Consider the following 19,944-nt stretch of genomic DNA (forward strand, 5'->3'; position numbering starts at 1 on the left):
GAGTCTTTGTGTGATTAGTCTCATATTTCCACTGTACTGGCATTATCTGCTGTAGATCATATACTGTTACTGTCAAATCAATACAGAAGACTCCCTAGCTTGCTGATACAACGGAAAGTAACATGTAATAGCTGTACATCAGCTAATAGGCCATTCCAGACTGCAAACAGGAAATTGAGAATACAGCGCCCTCGCTCAAATTCGGGTATCACCACCTCATAGTACTGTTTCTTTAATACACAAATGTAAGAACTTTTTCCCTTGGTATTCTGTAGATGTGGAAATCAGGGATGTTTTTTGTATTGTTCAGACATCTGTGATTATTAAACAGAGTAACCTATACCATGTATACACCCAAGGTACACACAGACAGGAAGTAGAGCGCCACCATGGCAAATTTTGGAAAGGCCTATTTGTTGTAACTGTTCAGGTATTTTGGAAATATCACTTTTGGTGCGATTCAGTGAGTATATAAAATTGTTGAATGCAATGTACACCATTTTTCAGACTTCCCTGTAAAAACTGAACTTAGGAGTCATTTTTTGAGAATAATGTCAAGTCTTGTTTGTCTCTTTTGGGACATCAAAATTACAAAGAGAGTGGGTCTTCGAAATATTCTATGATAGTTCTGACAAGCAACAACTAATTAGTCTATAAAATAGACCAGTTCTGATAAATTAATATCATTATTACACCCTCGTGTCTGCTAGTGCATGACAATTGTGATACAATGTGTTCATTCATCGGAACAGTTTTTTTCCATACACTCATTAATTGCTTCTTGTCGGCACCACTAAAGAATATTTCAAAGATTAGCCTCCAATAAACTGTTATCCAGAAAACAGCAAACAGTTATAAAATGCCACAATGGCATAGCATGTTGGTTCATTCGTTTTGATGAGAAACCGACAAAGTTTCACAGCCGCACATTTTGGTGGGATTTAAACCACATTTGCACAAATTTTACAGAGGAATATCACTGTCAGATATGTTAACAGTGTTTGTGTATTGTTACTATGAGAACAATGGGCAAAGTATTTGTGTATGATTACCATGACCACAACATGCAATATGTTTTATGTATGATTACGACGACAACAATTGCACAGTGTCTGTGTATGATTACCATGACAACAAAGTGTTGATGTATCATGTTGACCACGAGTAACAACAAAATCAAACCCATAGAACTGTGGTGAAGCACTCCAAAACAAGGTACTGACCGATGGCTTTACTATGTTTGTCATAGTTCTATGCAAGTTGTGTTACTGATGCCAAGAGAGGACAGTCAAAATTCTCTAGTTTATTCCTCTTCATAAAATTTGATGTAGATGTAGCTTTACATTACACTTTGCAAAAATGTCACATCTGTTGAAGATTGTATGCAAAATAATTAACACCAATCGACATTAAGTTTACAATATATATAAGGCAGCATGTCAACCATTTCTGTTTGTCTGGGTTTTTTAGGGGGTGGAGTTATGTCAAGTGTTGGGGGAGGGAGCTGATATGTCACATGTTGACAGTTCTTCGTACTGACAATCATCATGTTCACTGAAATGAAGATAACATGCTGTACACACCCCCCCCCCCCTTTTTTTTTCTTTAAAATATTGTTACTGAATGTTGGCAATAAAGAATACATTATTCAAAAACATTTGCTTTGATCTGTCATGATGTAAAAAGGTTCATTCACTTACTAGAAGGTTTTAGGTCAAATAAGTCACATTCTAGGCATCAGAAAGAAAGATAGTATGATTTGACCATACAGGTGACTAGGGTACTGTTCAGATGTGATTTGGGGCTAGAGAAAAGGACCAAGATCATTGACTACCATGACATACTTTTGAAAATCATTTATAGCTACATTTTGTATTCCCATAGAGAGATTGACAGACCAAGTGACACAGTAGCCACTCCTATACAAACTGACTGACTGATGGCAAACTGAGTGACAGACTACAAGAACAGTAGCTCACAACTCACCGACAGACAGTAGCCACTCCTATACAAACTGACTGACTGACGACAAACTGAGTGACAGACTACAAGAACAGTAGCTCACAACTCACCGACAGACAGTAGCCACTCCTATGCAAACTGATTGACTGACGACAAACTGAGTGACAGACTGCAAGAACAGTAGCTCACAACTCACCGACAGACAGTAGCCACTCCTAGACAAACTGACTGACGACAAACTGAGTGACAGACTGCAAGAACAGTAGCTCACAACTCACCGACAGACAGTAGCCACTCCTATACAAACTGATTGACTGACGACAAACTGAGTGACAGACTACAAGAACAGTATCTCACAACTCACCGACAGACAGTAGCCACTCCTATACAAACTGACTGACTGACGACAAACTGAGTGACAGACTGCAAGAACAGTAGCTCACAACTCACCGACAGGCAGCTGCCAATCCTATACAAACTGACTGACTGACGACAAACTGAGTGACAGACTACAAGAACAGTAGCTCACAACTCACCGACAGACAGCTGCCAATCCTATACACACTGTTCGACTGATGACAAACTGGGTGACAGCAAGAACAACTCAAGACTCGTCAACAAACTACAACCATTCCTATACAAACAACATCCACTTCACTTACCTGGTTAACTACTTCAAAAAATAATGCCACTGTAGAGTTGGGATATGCACCACAGAACTTCCACTGACAGGTACCACCCATACCAATCTCTGTATCTGACACTGATGCGCTCTTCATGTTAGTAGACACACATGGACCTATTGCACCCGAAACTTTCAGCTCACGAGAAGTCTGAAACAAAGAAGATGATGAAATGAAAAATCTGATTTCAATTGAAACTATACAGCTATCAATTCATCACATAATATTTATGCATATTTCTAACTGTTAAATTAAACTTGTTAACTTTTAATAACACATTTTCCGTACTTGAAGATATTTCATTGGTGAATGTAAAATTCATATACATGTACAATATCAGATATGAAATACAGCTCACAGCTGATTTCTTCTCCTATCCTGTGAACAATGGTAGCACATACACACAACAGCATATACAAGAATCAAAATACTATGTCCACCAGCAGATTGCATAAAAAGAGAGATTTTCTACTTCATAAGATTAGTTTCTGAGTTTTGGCTGTATATATTACATTGTATAAACACCAGACACTAATCAGGACAAAATAAACAAAAGCTGTCCATTCCAAATAACATCACCACATGGGGGCGCTATTTCTTTCTGTAACAATGCTTCTGTGATAATAAACAATGACAGGACATACCTTGACTTCTAACACAGCTCCAAATGCCATTTTGAATTCTCCTTTGACATCTTTAGAAAAGACTCTCTGGAAGGTTTGTTTAAATAGGGCAGTGTTGAAGGAATCTCCCATCACCATATGACCTCTACAGATAAAATAGGACAAGAGGATTTATACCATGTACAAGAAAGTTGAACAAAAAAATATGGAATATATGCTCTGGTCATTCTACATCACGACAACGTGTATCTATGTCACTGGTTCTGCTGTGTTAGAAATATGAGTCAAAACATTCCAAATTGCCATTATTTTCCTGTGATATTACTGGCACTGGTAAAATTATGTTATTCTCCAAAATTTTTCTTCAATCAGCCAGAAAACACTCGTGACCTAAGCATTGTCACTACTTGTCTAGCAACTTGTAGTGACAAAGGCCCCTTAGGTTACTTGTATTTTCCTAGGCTGAATGAAGAAAAATATTGGGGAATAATATCTAAATATGCAGAATACATGTTAATTATCTATTGTTCTTTTACTTATGACACTTTTTAACTATCATCTTAAACTACTACAATATGAATAAAGGACTGATTTTTTTTGTATACGTGTAATTGCAATAATGGAATAAATAGCCCAGGGTGAGGAGGACAAGAATAGACATGATCATGACAGCAATGAAGTCCATGGAGAAGAAAAGCTGTACCAGCGAAATACTTCAAACAGAAGTCAAAAAATAACAACATACCCTGTGTAATTGGCAAGGTATTTCATCTCATGCAGACCAGTTTGATCAAGTGCACAGGAGTAGACATCAACAACATGACCATTCTCAGCAGTACGTTTAGCCAAAGCATCGTAGTGCTGTTAATAGGAGATCAATACAATGGTTAGAATATACATACTATCATAGGTCTGAGTCTTCACACACACATAGTTGTCAAGTCTTAATGCATGGATAATGCCATACTCAGAACATTAGAATACACACTATTGATACATAAGCCTTCTCTTTATCATCCTCACAACTCTCTCTCATACTGCTATTAATTACAAATTTATACATTTCAGTCTTCTAAGCGACATGCTCTCAGTGGCTTGCTCAAAATTGAAACATACAGCTGACTTGTAACATTTCAATTGGCTGCAATGAACATATTAAAGGTGGCCCTCACTGGATTTCTTGGGAGACCTGACAGTAAAATTGAAAGTCCTGAACTATCCACAATAAATCTTGTGTATCATTCTATATCACTGTTAATGAGAAGTTGTCATGGTAGACTCTGCAGCACAAACAGATATCCAAGTTAATGTACCAGGAATATCAAGCTCAAATTTGGTTTCAAAAAGGAACCAATTATAATTACGACCTGTGAGGGCGCATTGCCCAAAGACCATCTCAATACCATAAAATACCACCATTCTTGGTTTGCTTGCAATTTAAAAGAAGACCCTTGGATGTAATTTGGACAGTTTTTACTGACCTTGATAGCTTTCCTCATGTACTTGATGTTGTCTTTCTCAACGTCATGATGAGATCTGATAGGCATCTTTAATTCATCATTGACCACCATACCAGGACCCTGTGTGGCTGGCCCACCAACAAACAACATCACACGAGCGCCTGTGTTGGGATAAGTACACTGAAAACAACAAGATGGATGACAAATTTGATATAACATCAGCTATCTGAACATTATGTGAGTGCTTTCTTTAGTACTTTGACTGTCTCTCTTGTTATCAAATAAATCAAGCCAAAAATTCAATTATTTATTTCATGAAATGAATCGTTCCAAATACATTGTAATTGCAGAATTTTAGTTTTTTTGTCTAAAAGTCTGAATAAAACTAAGTTTATAGCTGTACCCTTGTAATGTTATGTCTTTTTGTACATGTCAGCAAAGTGTGAAGTACTTCATGTCCACTTACCTCAAGTAATCCTATGGCAATAGATAGCGCTACTCCAGTAGATCGGAGTGGCCTCTTTCCTGTACCTACTGGCCAAGGGTCTCGTTGGAGTTCACCTAACAAATCAGTCAAACTCATATCACATTTATGCACTGGCTGTAAAAACCTATACAAATGAAAAGTATAAAGTGCTGAATTATTTACAATTACATATGTAATATACACACGGAATCTTACCATTGTTTGAAGGTAGCAATATTTATGATACTTGCCATATACACTCCATAGGCTATAAAAACCAACATATACAATGAATATGAACAAACTGGTACACAAATTAGTGAGATGATGATCATACATATTTGAACACAGTTGATATGAGCTGATATAGTGATGACAGCAATACATTCATGAAGTGGTATTACCCTTCAGTTTTCTAAGATAGACACAAACTAAAACTATTGTCACAACATGTTGATACAATTAGCTATTGAATGGACTTAGGTTTCAGTATAGTTTCAGTAGGGAGGTGTCTCTGAAAACTAGTTTGTTTGGAGTTCCATGAACTTGCAGTGGTTTGTGCTGTTTTGGGATTTCCAATGTTCAAACTATATTGATCACTTGTGTAATCTACCACACTGAAGGTGACAATAGATTTAGTTTATGTCTATCGTTTTAGTAAACAGAAGGCTGGATTACCGGAGTCATGTGTTGTCAGGAATGTAGCTAATAAAAAGTAACAGGTAAAATTGGAAGAGAAGAGGGTAATGCCTATGCGAGAGACTTCTGAATCTATCCAACTATGTGTTGTGGTTGAAACAAAGCATTTTTAAACATAAATTTCTGAAAATAATTGACAAAAAAATTGTAGAGCACAAGTTGTGTTTGTCAGCTACAAGTCATTACTAGTAATATCTATAGCCCTGGTTATAAGCATTTGTCTTTACCTGTTCATTGGTTGTTGCTGTTGTTGTTGCTGAGTGCCTCTCTGCTGCTGTGCACCCACTTTTCCAATACCCAACATTTCCTGTGTATGAAACAAGTAAGGGATTAATACAATGAGCTACATGTAAGGAAGGGCTTCTTATTGTTTCAAGAAATATCATTACTGTGAAAATTTAAATAATCCATTGGTTCTGTTAGTCAAACTGGACTGAGTTCTTTCCGCTTAGTTCTTACTTTGGAGTTCCTAACATTACGATTTCTTGTTGGGTACTTGTGGTTTGTAAGTGCTGGAACATGGTGATTGAGTTTATGGTCTGGTTTTAACACTTGGGAAGCAAACTTGCGACAGATATTCTGACGTTGAATCTCTAAGGACTCTAGATTCAGCCGTAATTTGATTCCTTATAGGTACTAAAAGGATAAATGATTCTGAAAGCTCTCTTTTTGAATGCTTTCTATCCGAGATCTTTGTTTCTCAGTTACACTTCCTTACCAAATGATACATGCATGTCCTACAGTTGAACGAACTAAGGGCACAAACATATATTTTTGTGAATGAATTGAAAACTATGTCATGCTGTTCAGGTTTTTCATAATAACAAACAGTATCTGACAGTGACAGGTTGGCACAACACACCTTATTCTAACTCGGTAGTACGACTCATGGGCCTTCATAAAAATGTGCCCTTCTGCCGTCCAACCTCGGTCTGCAAAACCCATATCCGGGCCGTAAAACTTAATATCAAACGGACTAATGTAAATACTGCTTGGGTTGGACAATGAGTAGTCACCTAGTGACACAGTAAAGTAAAATATCCACAGCAATTTTATGCCCAAACTGTCAACTTTCCTAAAATCATTTTGGACCAGAAGCTACACATAAATCAGTAGAAAGTAGAATTGAAATCAAGACACAAGTAAACACCATGTCGTACCTGTATCTGTTTTGCTGTGAGGTCTTTAGTTCCCCTGAAAACATAACTTTTAGAACATCCTTCACATCCAAGTTCATGCACTTGAACCATTTTACCGAAAGTGATGAGACCAACTAAAGCATTTGGTGGAAGTAAACTCAGTGACATTTGAAGTGATTCTTTCAATGCCTGCAAATCTTCTTCATCCATGCAAGTGTCCAAGACAATCAAGAAGATGGGCGGGTTTGTAGTGGCTCTCTGTTAGTAGATCATAAAGATAACAAATCATTTTACAATTATAGACTTCCACATCAACTAAAATACATAACATTCAAATTCTCACGATGAGCTTGGAAATATTGATATCCTCAAGAGTCACGTGCCTAACAGACAATGTTTGATATGGTCTGTAGAAATACACCTGGCAAGTAAATGATTGGTTCATGTTCACGTTTTTACAAAATCAAATAAAAATAAAGAGTTCTGGGTTTTTTTTCTGTTATGCAATTATCAAATATGGTACCAGTATCATATGTAGGAAATTTCCATATTGGACAAATAGGTAGAGTAAAGTACACAGCACTGTCTACCAGTCAATATGCAATGATAGATGACCATCCAAAGAACACGTCATATACTATTATAACTAAGAGAACACTAGTTTCTTGCACTACAGTCACCATCTCTATGAGATAATGGTAAAACTTACAGTAAGGGTATATTCAATTGTTGAGAACTGGGGTATCAATTCAGCTGGTTGGTGTTGTTCTGAGATACCTCTGTACTGTGGTGGAAACTGAAAATAAAGAGAAACACCATGTATAGATTATTGAAAACGGAGTAGAACTCCTGTCACGACAGAGTCCTCTAGCAAAGATGTAAGGGCTTTTACTCTAAAACATTCACTTTTTGTCGAGTCAGCATCGGTAACCAAATTTCAACGAATCATGCAATCAGTCTTAGTATATTTCATTTTTAAACACTTGATATACAAACTGAAATTCTTACACAAATGAAATTTGACTATTTGAAACTATTTTTTTTTGTAGCACAATATATTTTATATATTTGGGTACATGGCATTGCTAAGCTTTCTGACACCAGTCCCATTGAGTGGTTTTGATATTTGATAAGTAACTACTTATCGACCACTCTTGCAATGACTAGTCTAATAATCTATCCACTATCAGGATATCAGGTGTACTTACTGGATTCCTTTGGAAACAAAAGTTACAGGCCCATAACTTGGCTCTATAGTCAACTTGGCTGAAAAGACAAACAGGGGTGATATTTGATTAAATAAAAGATTCTGACATGACATGTTTCACAGCCACATTTATATACTAGTACACCATGTAGTCTTGCTTTAGTCAGTTGTAGAGTTCACAATATCATCACAATTTACTCATGGTATATGGAAATCGTGGTGTCTAGCAAATCTTATGACACTGTCATACAACATCCATCACTTGATTTCATCTACATGATGTATATTTATCAATAATGTCGATCTGACAAAAATACTGTATATTGTTATATACAAGTTTCATGGGAGGCAAGAAAAGCAGCCTGTGAAAAAACCTCATTCAACATCCCTTCACATCAAATAAAAAGGACAGACTTCTGACTTCCAAATTATTTAATATTTTGGGAATTTAAGATCAGCATACACATATCATAACCAGCACAAGTGTGCCCCCTAACAAGTCTAAGCAAATTTGACACACCATTGACACACAGTGATTTCTTGTATAACCCACCAAAATTTGGTAACCCCTTATGGGTCAACTCACAAGAAAACCAAAACTTCTATCATTTTTACCCACACCAAAACCTTTGTCTGTCATAAGAGGACACACTGACCAGCGCAGCATAGACGCTAAATAACCCTAACACTTAATATCACTATCTCTAGTTTTTTTCTTTGCTTTATTTTGACAGCTGATGCAAAATGTAGCATAAGTAACTAAATTAGCTACTAATCTCTACTTTTAGTGTTTTCTTGAAGATACCTTATTAATAAATCATGAAGATAATTGACTCACCACAAAGGATTCATTATGGCTCTACACGTTGGCCTACTGCATAAAACTGGGTCATACTGTATAGGTGGTAGGTCAGGTCGTTCTTTGAGAGGTGTGAATAGACAGCCTAGTGGTACAACCATACGTGTGGCTTCAAGACGACTTGATGGCCACACATTCCAACTGAATCTCACACCATCTCTGTCTTCTGCTTGTTGAATGAACTCCTGATACGTAGCCATATTCCTGAAATGTCAAGGCCAAGTTCAAAGTTATATACTGTACAGCATAAAATAAACATCTCTTAAAATATCTTTTTAACGCATCCAAACTGTATTGCATGTCAGATTAGGATTAACATTTGGGGTGAAAAAACAGTTGTCAACAACAGTGCTACAAAAAGTTGGTCCAGAGGAACGAAATGGTCCCTGTTAGTTCTTATAGACCCCTTGGTGAGATAAAACTAATGGAAATGTGGAATTTAATAATTGAAATATGTTCTCAATAATTTATAAGTAACAAACTATTGCTGTAAGGATCAAGTGTTTAATTCAAACTGAATGTAAACCATTTTGATGACTTTCCTGTCCACAGTGGTACATCATGATACATAGCAGTTACCACAAATCTTGGAGAACCAAACTGTTAATAAGTGTTATTGAAGGTGTGTATATCGTGTTGCCAATCTGGTAGCCACTTGAACGTGTCATATTATGGACATCAGTACATCAAATCATGGTATGGCCTAATAACACCTAAATCCTGACTAGGAAGGAATCTGTTAGTAACACAGGTTATGACGAATAATTATCTCAAATTATATTCATACTTCCCCTTTGCATCTAAATATATTCAAATAATCATGTGCTGAGGTTGATGAATGATGTCAGTACATTTGTACATAGTATAATTTGATTATCACAGACCCTACACAAGAGGCTAGATCTGACTTGCTTTAGTAACACATCGGGGAAACCCTGTATGACAAATTGGTTCAATGTTCTCTATGCACACATACAAATGTACTTTTGAGACATCAGTCAATATAGACATGTCATTTTGTTAAGAATATAATATGCTGTCACATGATGTTATCATCAATGTAATGAAATTATTATATTCTAAAATTTTGGAAATTTTACTTCTGCAAAGATTGAGTTCTGTCACTAGGACAAGTTAATTATAATGTTGACATGGATGGTACGATATTAAATAAACTAAACTTGCAAGTCATTCTTTTTTAAATAAATAATTTTGGTCAAGATCCACACAGTGAAAAGCTTCATTATGCTGTTTAAAGGTTGATATGTTTCCTCTTTGTACACAATTTATGTGAAATATGTGCATCGAACATGTTATTTCTGAGGTGTGTAAAGATAACCTCCCCTTGTTGTCTTCATCATAACGAGTCGATGAAATTATGAAGACAATGTCAAAGTTCAAACTGCTCTGCTCAATCACCTTCCTCTTATCCAAATATTCAGACCAAAACCTATAATATTTCAAAGTCACTTGGCATAGACTCAACAAATCTATCACAACACATCAAATCTATATGATATCACATCATTCCTATACGCTAGAATGACACTGTGGTAAAAGCAAACCTTGATATGTATATTTCAAATATTACTTCTGTCATAAATTTTGAACCACAGCATACATTTGACAGTAGTATACTAGTATTTTCAAGAACTGAACAGGGGAATGTATATCTTATACCTCATCTGGACACATCCTGACCCGCTGTTAGATTCCATACCGATTGATTGTTGAGAGTGTGGTTGAACCATCGTTGTATGAACATGTAAAATCAACGATAAATTTGAACGACGCGAACACAACACAACGATTTAGCGTACGGTAACATGAACGCACTTTGATATAGGTGTAGAAGTTCGTCAAAACTGACATCGTGGCAAACGTTAATCTTAATTTGGGTCTTGCGTGATATGTATCAACGTGGCAGAAGTTGTTGTTGTGATGACGTACGTTCTTCGGACGTGTAAGAATTCTGATAACATTGACAAACGCTTATGTCGTCCATTGATCGATCTCTTGTCTTGAGTTCACGCGTACATTTCTTGACTCGTGTACCATATCGTGGAGAGTAAAATGGTTCTTTACGCTACGAATCTTCTAAAAAGTGGTATAAAATGAAATAAAATTGACTAACTATTGATATACTCACCGTTGATTTCTCAAATGTTTGTCAAAATTAGTAAAAGCAGCGACTATTTATTCTTACCGGCGTCACTTACGAAACCGGAAATACACAATGGCGACTGCCACGTAAGGAAACTCCCTCCCACAATTCCAAGTGGTGGTTACTTCCGTCGAATACACGTGACCACTATTCCAGGTAAGAAGTGATAGATCAATCTCGAAAAGCCGAGGCAATGCTGGAAGTTTTCGGCCAAGTACAGTCAAATGTAATGTGGCATTATACAAATGACAAAAGCTAGGACTATATGTACCTGCATTATGAATGTATACATTTACAGTGTGTTTATATTTCTATACCAAATGTCATTCACTCTCGATCATTTTGCTGCACGCTGAGCTAGTACGGTATATGTCACAGGCACTTGTGACTTACAATGTAACACAAAATTATGAGATAAATATAAAACTGAAAAAAAAGCCAAAAAGTTATGTACATGTATTGTAACTTACCATTACATGTACTTATTTCACTAAGAATTCCTGCCTGTGTTTTGCTCAACTCAATATTGGGGGGGGGGGGGGGGGGGGGGGATAAGGGGAGGGGAATAACTTTTTCTATTGATAGTTCTCTGTGTTATGTCCTTTAATGTAAAAGTAATAGAGTATGCTGCAAGTGTCTACAGCATGATATTATCAGGTACATGTATAATAGAGAGATTAAGCTTATGAGAACGAGACGACAGCGAGAAACAGCTTCTCATCAGCATTTAGGTCCTTCCCGTTATGGCAAAAGTGAAAGCAACACTTTTGAGACCTACAACTTTGATAACTATTTTCAAGTGACAAATTTTGGCAAACTTAATATGGAGGAAATTCTCTGTTATTAATCTGTAATTAACTGCCCCTCTTCCAGACTAAAACAAAGTAATTCAGACAAGACTAAACATGAAAAAGCACAATTGATCGGCAGTCCCGCGGCCAAATCTAGTCTGGTCATCCAATTTACACCCTTGGCTTGACGTTTGGTTGTGTACATGCATCTACCAGATATTGCAAGAAAATTGATAGGATGTTGCAATTTTTCATTTACACAAAATATCGATTTTTAAACTGAACGTAAACTGCCATATAATGACAAATGCAAGCTAGGAGCACTGTCTCATGTCTGACTTGGAACATTTATGTGGTCAGAGATGATAACAGCATATTTTATCAGCTATACCATAGGTATTTAAAATGTAGATTTGTAATAGATCCTAGCGGAATCACACACAGTTCTTTACAAATCGAAGTGTTGTTTTTTCAAAATTATTCTCTGAAATTTGATAGCAAATGGGAGTATAATTACACCAAAATATATTCATTTACTGGTTTCTCGTCAAAAACAAATCACTGCAAGTTTTGATGACGTGTCCTACGAAACGATGACATATCATTGTCGTCTCATTCTCAGAAACTCTGCTTAACCCAAATCTTTCATTTGCAACATTAACCTTGACCATAGAGGGCGCTATTTATAGTATTTTTTACAGATTCAAGAAATATATATAACCCATCATAGCCTTTGAATTTTTCATAAAGAAAATTAGAAATTTAAGATCTAGGATTTATATCATAGTCATTAAAAATGTATGAAAGCAGCAATGGAACAGACTGTGTGACATAGTGGACGTACATTAAAGTGGCCATATGGATAAGAATTGGGTATTTAGTTTTGGCAATAACTAAGTTAGTTATAACTTTGCGAAAAGTGCACCTTTAATAGCCAGTGGCGTTGACTGTGAAGTCACTTGTAGCAGAAAGTGTCTTGTGTTATCTAAGCCTGTATATACTGCAATGTTTTGTTACATTGTTTAAAAGCTGTCATACCTTCTAGTTTTAGGAGACAAAGCTTAATTGTCTTGATTTCCATTAATAAGCTGGTATAGTTGAAAGTGTGCACTTGATAACCTCATTGGTCGCAGTGCAACCATTACAACATCAGATTATCATTATTCAAATGAAGTCATTATGTAAATGTTCATGTATTACTGAGAAATTGACTCAGCAAAGTGTCTGTATGAAGTGGACATGTGATAATTTAAATGTATTTGTGTAAATTTAACATACTTGTGTGTGATAACAACTTTTGGGAGTGTGGCAACCTAAATCAGTTTTAACAGTAATCAAGACAAGCTTTGGATATGAGTGCTAGGACTCAGGAGGGTACTACAGCTAGCAATGTAACTCAATATTGAGTATTAAACACTCTATTTGTTTTCATGTACTTCTCCAAATCAATTTCACAGTGTCAAGAATGAGTCGTAAGATATATTTTTGTGGGAGCATCCGTGGCGGCCGACAGGACGTTGAACTGTACGCTCGTATAATTAAACAACTTCAAAGTTATGGAACAGTGTTGACAGAACACGTTGGTGGACCAATGGAAGTCATTGACAAAGGTACATAATATCTGTAGAGTGTAGAGGGCTGAAGTGCAATACTGCCCTCACAGTTCAATAGTTTGCTTGCAGGGATATTGCTCATAAAATCAGCCACACTAAAAAAACATCTTTGTATCAGAGATTGATGAACAAAAGTAATTTTTTTAAAAGCTGTGTTATTGTGATTATTCACACGCAGGAGAGATCAACAAAAATGATATTCGTCTTTCAATTTCATCTAATATAAAATTTGATAATGATGATATCACATGCAAGCCAAGTTATATGTGTTCACACAAAAAATATCTGATTTACACCCTGGTTGTTATTAAAGTCATCACAATGCACATCTGTGGTCCTTGGTATATGAGTCAAAACATTCAAAATAGCCATTATTTCTCCCCTCTTTTACTTGAAAGTTAATCATGTGCAGGTACACATATTATTTTCCTGTATTTTTCTTCAGTCAGCCAGTAACACTCCTAACATGCACGATTTGTTACCACTCATCTTTGACTTGTAGTGACTAGGCCCCTTAGGTCACTCATATTTCCTCAGCTGAAGAAAAAACCTATCAGGAAATGATCTCTAATATTATCCTGCTATCTATGAAGCACAGATTACTTTGCAACTTATGTAGAGAAATAACACTTCAAATCTGATGTCTACAATCCTAAATTCAGTGATTCAATTTTTTAGCTCTTGAAGAAAAAGGTGACAAATACATCCATGACAGAGATATGGAATGGTTGGAATCATCAGATGGTATGTTTTCAAATCTCTATGATATTTAGATAAATCACAGTGTTACGCAGTCTTTGATGTAGCACTTGAAAATGCTGGACAAGTAAAATGTTTTAAAACAGGAGAATTGTTTCATCTTCAGACTGCTAAAGAGTACAAGTTCGGATCACAAGATTAACTGTACAAAAAGTAGGACTGATTCTGTATTTTTCCACAAACTATATTATGTATTGAGTTCTAAAATTGTAACCAATACACACAACATATTTTTTGATAAGATGAGAATTTTTGACTGCAAATTGTCTTGTTCACTCCATGATAGATGGTGCTGTTTACGATGTTATATATATATTGGTATTTTACTGCTTAAGTCCAGGAGTTCTGATACAGTGAAATCATTTTGCTAGCAGAGGGCACTTAGAATGGGCAAAGACTAGCAATTCAGATAGACCCTACACCCTGAAAGGATACATGTTATTCACTTGCAAAAATATTAATACAGCTGGTTTGGACATGATGTTGAACTTGATGGACACAAAAGGATCTATTATTGACTCTTAGAAATGTATAATTTCCCCAATTCTGTATGTTTCATATATCTAGTCATTATAGCAGAAGTTACCCAGCCATCTTTAGGTGTTGGATATGAGATTGGTAGAGCATTTGCCATGGAGAAGAACATTATGTGTCTCTTCAGACCATCCTCAGGAAAATGTAAGTCTGTCTGTCTTCATTCGTAAAAAAACGCTGTTCATGAGCACTTGAAAATTTGTCTAGTTTTGTTTTACTGAAGTTGAATTGTTCAGTGTATCTCAGGCAGCAATGGATGTATTTCATATGTTTTTTTGCCATGTGCCTTTCAATCATATACAGTTGAGAAGAGTTTTGTGATATCAGCGTTACAACCATTGTGTACAGTATATTTCAAAAATCAGTGGATCAGTGAGAAAGGAGGTAGTTGCAGGTAGACTAGTATAGGATATCATTACATATGCACCTGTAATTACTTGCACCTGCATACGAGTGGTATTTGCTCTGCAGTACCATACCAAAAACACTTATTGCATACCTACATGCAAATGATATGCAAAATGCAAATGAGGACACAATCATTAGTTCTACATGAAATTGAGTGATCGCATAGTGTCATTTTTACGAAAATTTGTTGTTTCAGATAAACATATGTAATAATAACAGAACCCCATGCTGCCTGAGTGGGTACTCAGTAGTATTTGCACTCATGCCTGCAGTACGTGTTTTTCTGCTGTACTTAAGTTTCACTAGCAATGTCATGAAAGTACGACCGCAGAGAACACTGCAAGCACTCATGCACATACCAGGGTATATAATCCATATTTTCTGTTCAAAGACATTAACTTGGCTCGAGTATGGTATAATCTTTGCAAACCCTGACCTATTTTATGGCACTGTTCTTAACGAGCCGTCCCACTTGAGTGTAGCGGAAGAACTAACAGCTCTGGTTTGCGAGAATAGGTATAATTTCCCTTTGTACATACCGGTACATTTATCTCTTTGTAACACAAGAAATTTATCAAAGAATTTGTGTTCATTGTTTAATCAATTTTTCTTCTATGTGTTTTCTTTCATAAACTGAACATCATTAATAAGCCATGCTGACATCTTGTGACATGTTTTCTCTACTACAGACCTATCAGCTATGATTGGAGGTATGATTGGACGCCCGAACATTGTTATCAAGAACTATGAAGAGAAAGAAGTGCCCGGAATACTACAGGAGTATTTTGCCAATATATAGGTACTAACTGTCCCCTCACAGCAACATATGGCATTGGGAAAAGTAATATCTAACATTCAGTTTAAGATTTGGGCATGTGTGTTGTTGGATAAATATGTAACTTATATGACTTTAATCTGTTTTTAACTACAAGAAGCGTGCTCTCTTATAAACAGCAACAATTTTGGTGTAGGTTAAAATGATATAAGTTCATTTTTTTTACTGAGTTACTACCAATGCATAGTAAGAGATAGGGGAACACCAAACATTGATGTGTGATAAGAAATTGCTGTACGTCACAGACTATAGAGGGCGCACTGACTATCAGGGTAATGTCAGGGTATGAAATAAAGCCTATTAATGAAATCTTCCAGATTGACTTAACCACTTTATTTCACTTGTAACTCATACTCAGGATAGGATAAAAGGATCATGTTGTTGAAAATTTCTTCATTATGTACGCATGCACATTTACATGTATAGCCACTGTATCAAGCAACGCATTGTCACATGGGAGTAATGTTATGACGCAATGTTGACTTTACATAAATTCTCTACATTATGCTCTGAAATCAACTTATTGTTCATGGCCGAAGAGAAGTTTGATAACAGCATCATCATGATCATTTGCAAGACTCAATGATTTATTTTTCAAAAGGTCTTTACTTTAATATTATGTTTCTCTTCCACTTTTTAATTATAAAGGAATGTATTTAGAACTTTGTGAGTTTTTGTCATTGTTTTATATTTATACTTTTTTTAGAAATGTTTTTTTTTAAATACATTGTTCTGCCCATGAAATCATGCTTAAATCTGTTGCATACTATTAATACATGTCTCACTTGTCGTTTAGGACAAAAACTCAAAATTTTGCATGTGTCAAAATTGCATTCAGGATTATTAATTCATATAATAAAATGGAATTATCACAGGCAGTGCTATTTTCTCTTGTCTTGATGAAATGACAGTCAGAAACTGTGCTGACACACACAAAGAAAGATGCATGTTCTTTGAAAGAAAGGAAACATATTATAGCTAAGTAACCCAGGGTTAGGGCACATTCGATAACTAACAAAAAGGATCACTTGAATTGCTACAAAAACATTTAAAGTAACATCAAACTAAACCTTAAAGTTCTCAATGTGTGCTTTTAATGATAAAAAGTCAGGATTGCTATGTGTACTCTGTGTAGAGGGTAGTTGAGAAATTACAATCAGGATTGCTGTGTAGAGGGTAATTCTCGCTATCTGCAATACAAATTCTATGCATCGCTAAGGAGTCAAATGGAACGCAGTCTCGCGACCGCACTTGCATTTGTCGACACCTATACTTCTGGTCGCCTATGTCAATACAAGTGAATGTTTCTTCCAAACAGTTTAATTTGTAACAAATAAGATAAACGCACGTTTTAAGCTCATATAATTATGGAGGTGGGAAATATAAATATGTACAGTATCTTTCCATAGCAAAATTACAAGAGATGTCTACAACTGAAAATAGGAAAGAAACATTCCTGTGTATTAGCATAGCCGACCGGAAGTGTAGTTGTTGACATTAGAACGCGTTGTCGTGCGACTTTGTTCCATTTGACTCCACAGTGATGTGTAGAATTGTATTGCAGAAGTGAGAATTGAGAAACTATAATCATGTAGTTCTGTTGTTCTCAGTGACATCGGGTAAATACGGTAACATTTTCAGAACATTTGAATTTTAAATCATATGAAACAGTTTCTCTGTAATGTTTTGATTTTAAATCTGCACTCACTGCAACGGGGATATTTGTTTACATCATTTAACCAAAGATATATTTCGCAGTTACGTATAAAAAGATATTACATGTAATTAGTTGTCAATATTATCCATAGGTGGTGAAGTGACAAGTTTACAATGTAAATGTTGAGTGAAAGCGTGGTTTTTGAAATCTGTCACCATGTTAAAAGTGCACTTGTTTGTAACTGTAGTATTTGTTCTTCAATCTTGACAACCACAATTTATTCACAGAAAAGTGTTAAAATACCAATAATTGGATATTGTACATGTTATTAATCAGTGGTCGGTTTTATCCATAAAGTAATGCAGTAACAAGTTTAAATCTTGATCATCATCGAGGGCGCTGATTTTAGGGTACATACCAAAAACATCAATTTGATTTGATTTATCATGTATACAGCTGTTAAAAATATGTTCACCCACAGGTGATTCAGTACTGTTCACGGTGTACAATATTACAAGTAAGTTACTGTATTTATAAGAAGCAATTTAAAAAACAAATGTTCATTGTAGCTAGTAAGGAAGTATGGGATATTATTCCAGTATTAAATATACAATCACAAGGTCTGATTACACAGGCTTTATTTACAGCTGTAGCACCGTGTACACCATCACTGTAGAAATGACTGACAACTTTTCTACTGTATGTAAAAGTTTTGGTGTGATTCACAATTATTACACTGTACACATGGTTGCCATAGAAATAGTTTGCATCTGTTGTTCTTTACACACATTTACCATACCAATGAGAGTTGGTATATCTTTAAAATTACACATGTTCCTCACTGCCATTTTAAGATGTTTATATTTTTTATTTTGATCAATGTCTTGTGTATCATTTGCTCAATGCCATGTGGTATTTTCTCATCAATAGATTTGTATGATTTCACAAATATATGCATGGTTGTACATTTTTTATATGTAAATGTGTATACTTAGCATTATTGTATTAAACACATGTTGTTGAGAGTCATTCATTTAGGTTTTATTTGGTGTGTATGTGTGTGTATTTTTAGTTCCTCGAAGGAGGGACTAATACAATCAGCTCTGCCTGTCCCTCCACAATAAAAGGGACGATTGCACAATGCCACACAAACTTAATATGAATGAATGTCATTTGTTTAGGCCAAAACTTTATGAATATACAGGAAAGAAATCTGTCCATGTATTTTTTTTAAATCATTGCATTTTGGGGACTGCATTTGATAAAATATTGGCTTGATACACATTGGGAGGCGTCAAGACACTGACCCAGGATTGAAAATCAGCCCTTTAATAGTGGTCTAATTTATCATTTCTACTTTAAGGTTGCATGGTCAATTAATCCTCATTTCCATGTGACCATGGTAGAATCATGGAACTATCACCAACTGGGTGACACTCTATGGTAGAATCATGGAACTATCACCAACTGGGTGACACTCTATGGTAGAAACATGGAGCTATCACTAACTGGGTGACACTCTATGGTAGAATCATGGAACTATCACCAACTGGGTGACACTCTATGGTAGAAACATGGAGCTATCACTAACTGGGTGACACTCTATGGTAGAATCATGGAACTATCACCAACTGGGTGACACTCTATGGTAGAATCATGGAACTATCACCAACTGGGTGACACTCTATGGTAGAAACATGGAGCTATCACTAACTGGGTGACACTCTATGGTAGAAACATGGAACTATCACTAACTGGGTGACACTCTATGGTAGAAACATGGAACTATCACCAACTGGGTGACACTCTATGGTAGAAACATGGAACTATCACTAACTGGGTGACACTCTATGGTAGAAACATGGAACTATCACTAACTGGGTGACACTCTATGGTAGAAACATGGAGCTATCACTAACTGGGTGACACTCTATAGTAGAAACATGGAACTATCACCAACTGGGTGACACTCTATGGTAGAATCATGGAGCTATCACTAACTGGGTGACACTCTATGGTAGAAACATGGAACTATCACCAACTGGGTGACACTCTATGGTAGAATCATGGAGCTATCACTAACTG

The 19,944-nt window shown here is 35.9% G+C and overlaps 2 protein-coding genes across 2 annotated transcripts in view; one reads left to right on the forward strand and one right to left on the reverse strand.

The window, feature by feature from the left end:
* Window positions 1-11,378, reverse strand: part of LOC144453736 (protein transport protein Sec23A-like) — a 31,181-nt gene extending 19,803 nt beyond the window's left edge. The window contains exons 1-11 of the mRNA XM_078145076.1: window positions 11,248-11,378; window positions 9,078-9,302; window positions 8,241-8,298; window positions 7,742-7,828; window positions 7,054-7,290; window positions 6,121-6,200; window positions 5,195-5,339; window positions 4,750-4,908; window positions 4,014-4,129; window positions 3,290-3,413; window positions 2,625-2,795 (exon numbers count right to left, since the gene is read on the reverse strand). Of these exons, the coding sequence (XP_078001202.1) occupies window positions 2,625-2,795; window positions 3,290-3,413; window positions 4,014-4,129; window positions 4,750-4,908; window positions 5,195-5,339; window positions 6,121-6,200; window positions 7,054-7,290; window positions 7,742-7,828; window positions 8,241-8,298; window positions 9,078-9,298 (1,398 nt within the window). The 5' untranslated portion in view covers window positions 9,299-9,302; window positions 11,248-11,378. The remainder of the gene's footprint in view (window positions 1-2,624; window positions 2,796-3,289; window positions 3,414-4,013; window positions 4,130-4,749; window positions 4,909-5,194; window positions 5,340-6,120; window positions 6,201-7,053; window positions 7,291-7,741; window positions 7,829-8,240; window positions 8,299-9,077; window positions 9,303-11,247) is intronic.
* A 2,019-nt stretch (window positions 11,379-13,397) lies between these two features.
* Window positions 13,398-18,796, forward strand: LOC144451618 (5-hydroxymethyl-dUMP N-hydrolase-like). The gene is made up of 4 exons (XM_078142513.1): window positions 13,398-13,663; window positions 14,345-14,410; window positions 14,993-15,103; window positions 16,057-18,796. The coding sequence occupies exons 1-4, from the start codon at window positions 13,519-13,521 to the stop codon at window positions 16,164-16,166; spliced, it is 432 nt and encodes a 143-aa protein (XP_077998639.1). The 5' UTR covers window positions 13,398-13,518; the 3' UTR covers window positions 16,167-18,796.
* The last annotated feature ends 1,148 nt before the right edge of the window (window positions 18,797-19,944 follow it).

This window comes from Glandiceps talaboti, chromosome 2 (assembly GCF_964340395.1).
Source record: "Glandiceps talaboti chromosome 2, keGlaTala1.1, whole genome shotgun sequence".
Classification (NCBI taxonomy): Eukaryota; Metazoa; Hemichordata; class Enteropneusta; family Spengelidae; genus Glandiceps; species Glandiceps talaboti.

Excerpts from the sequence above, each read along its gene's own strand:
- LOC144451618 (XM_078142513.1), top strand. The coding sequence starts at position 13,519 with ATGAGTCGTAAGATATATTTTTGTGGGAGCATCCGTGGCGGCCGACAG. Across the intron at positions 13,664-14,344 it reads AATGGAAGTCATTGACAAAG|CTCTTGAAGAAAAAGGTGAC; the intron begins GTACATAATATC and ends TCAATTTTTTAG. Across the intron at positions 15,104-16,056 it reads CAGACCATCCTCAGGAAAAT|ACCTATCAGCTATGATTGGA; the intron begins GTAAGTCTGTCT and ends TCTCTACTACAG.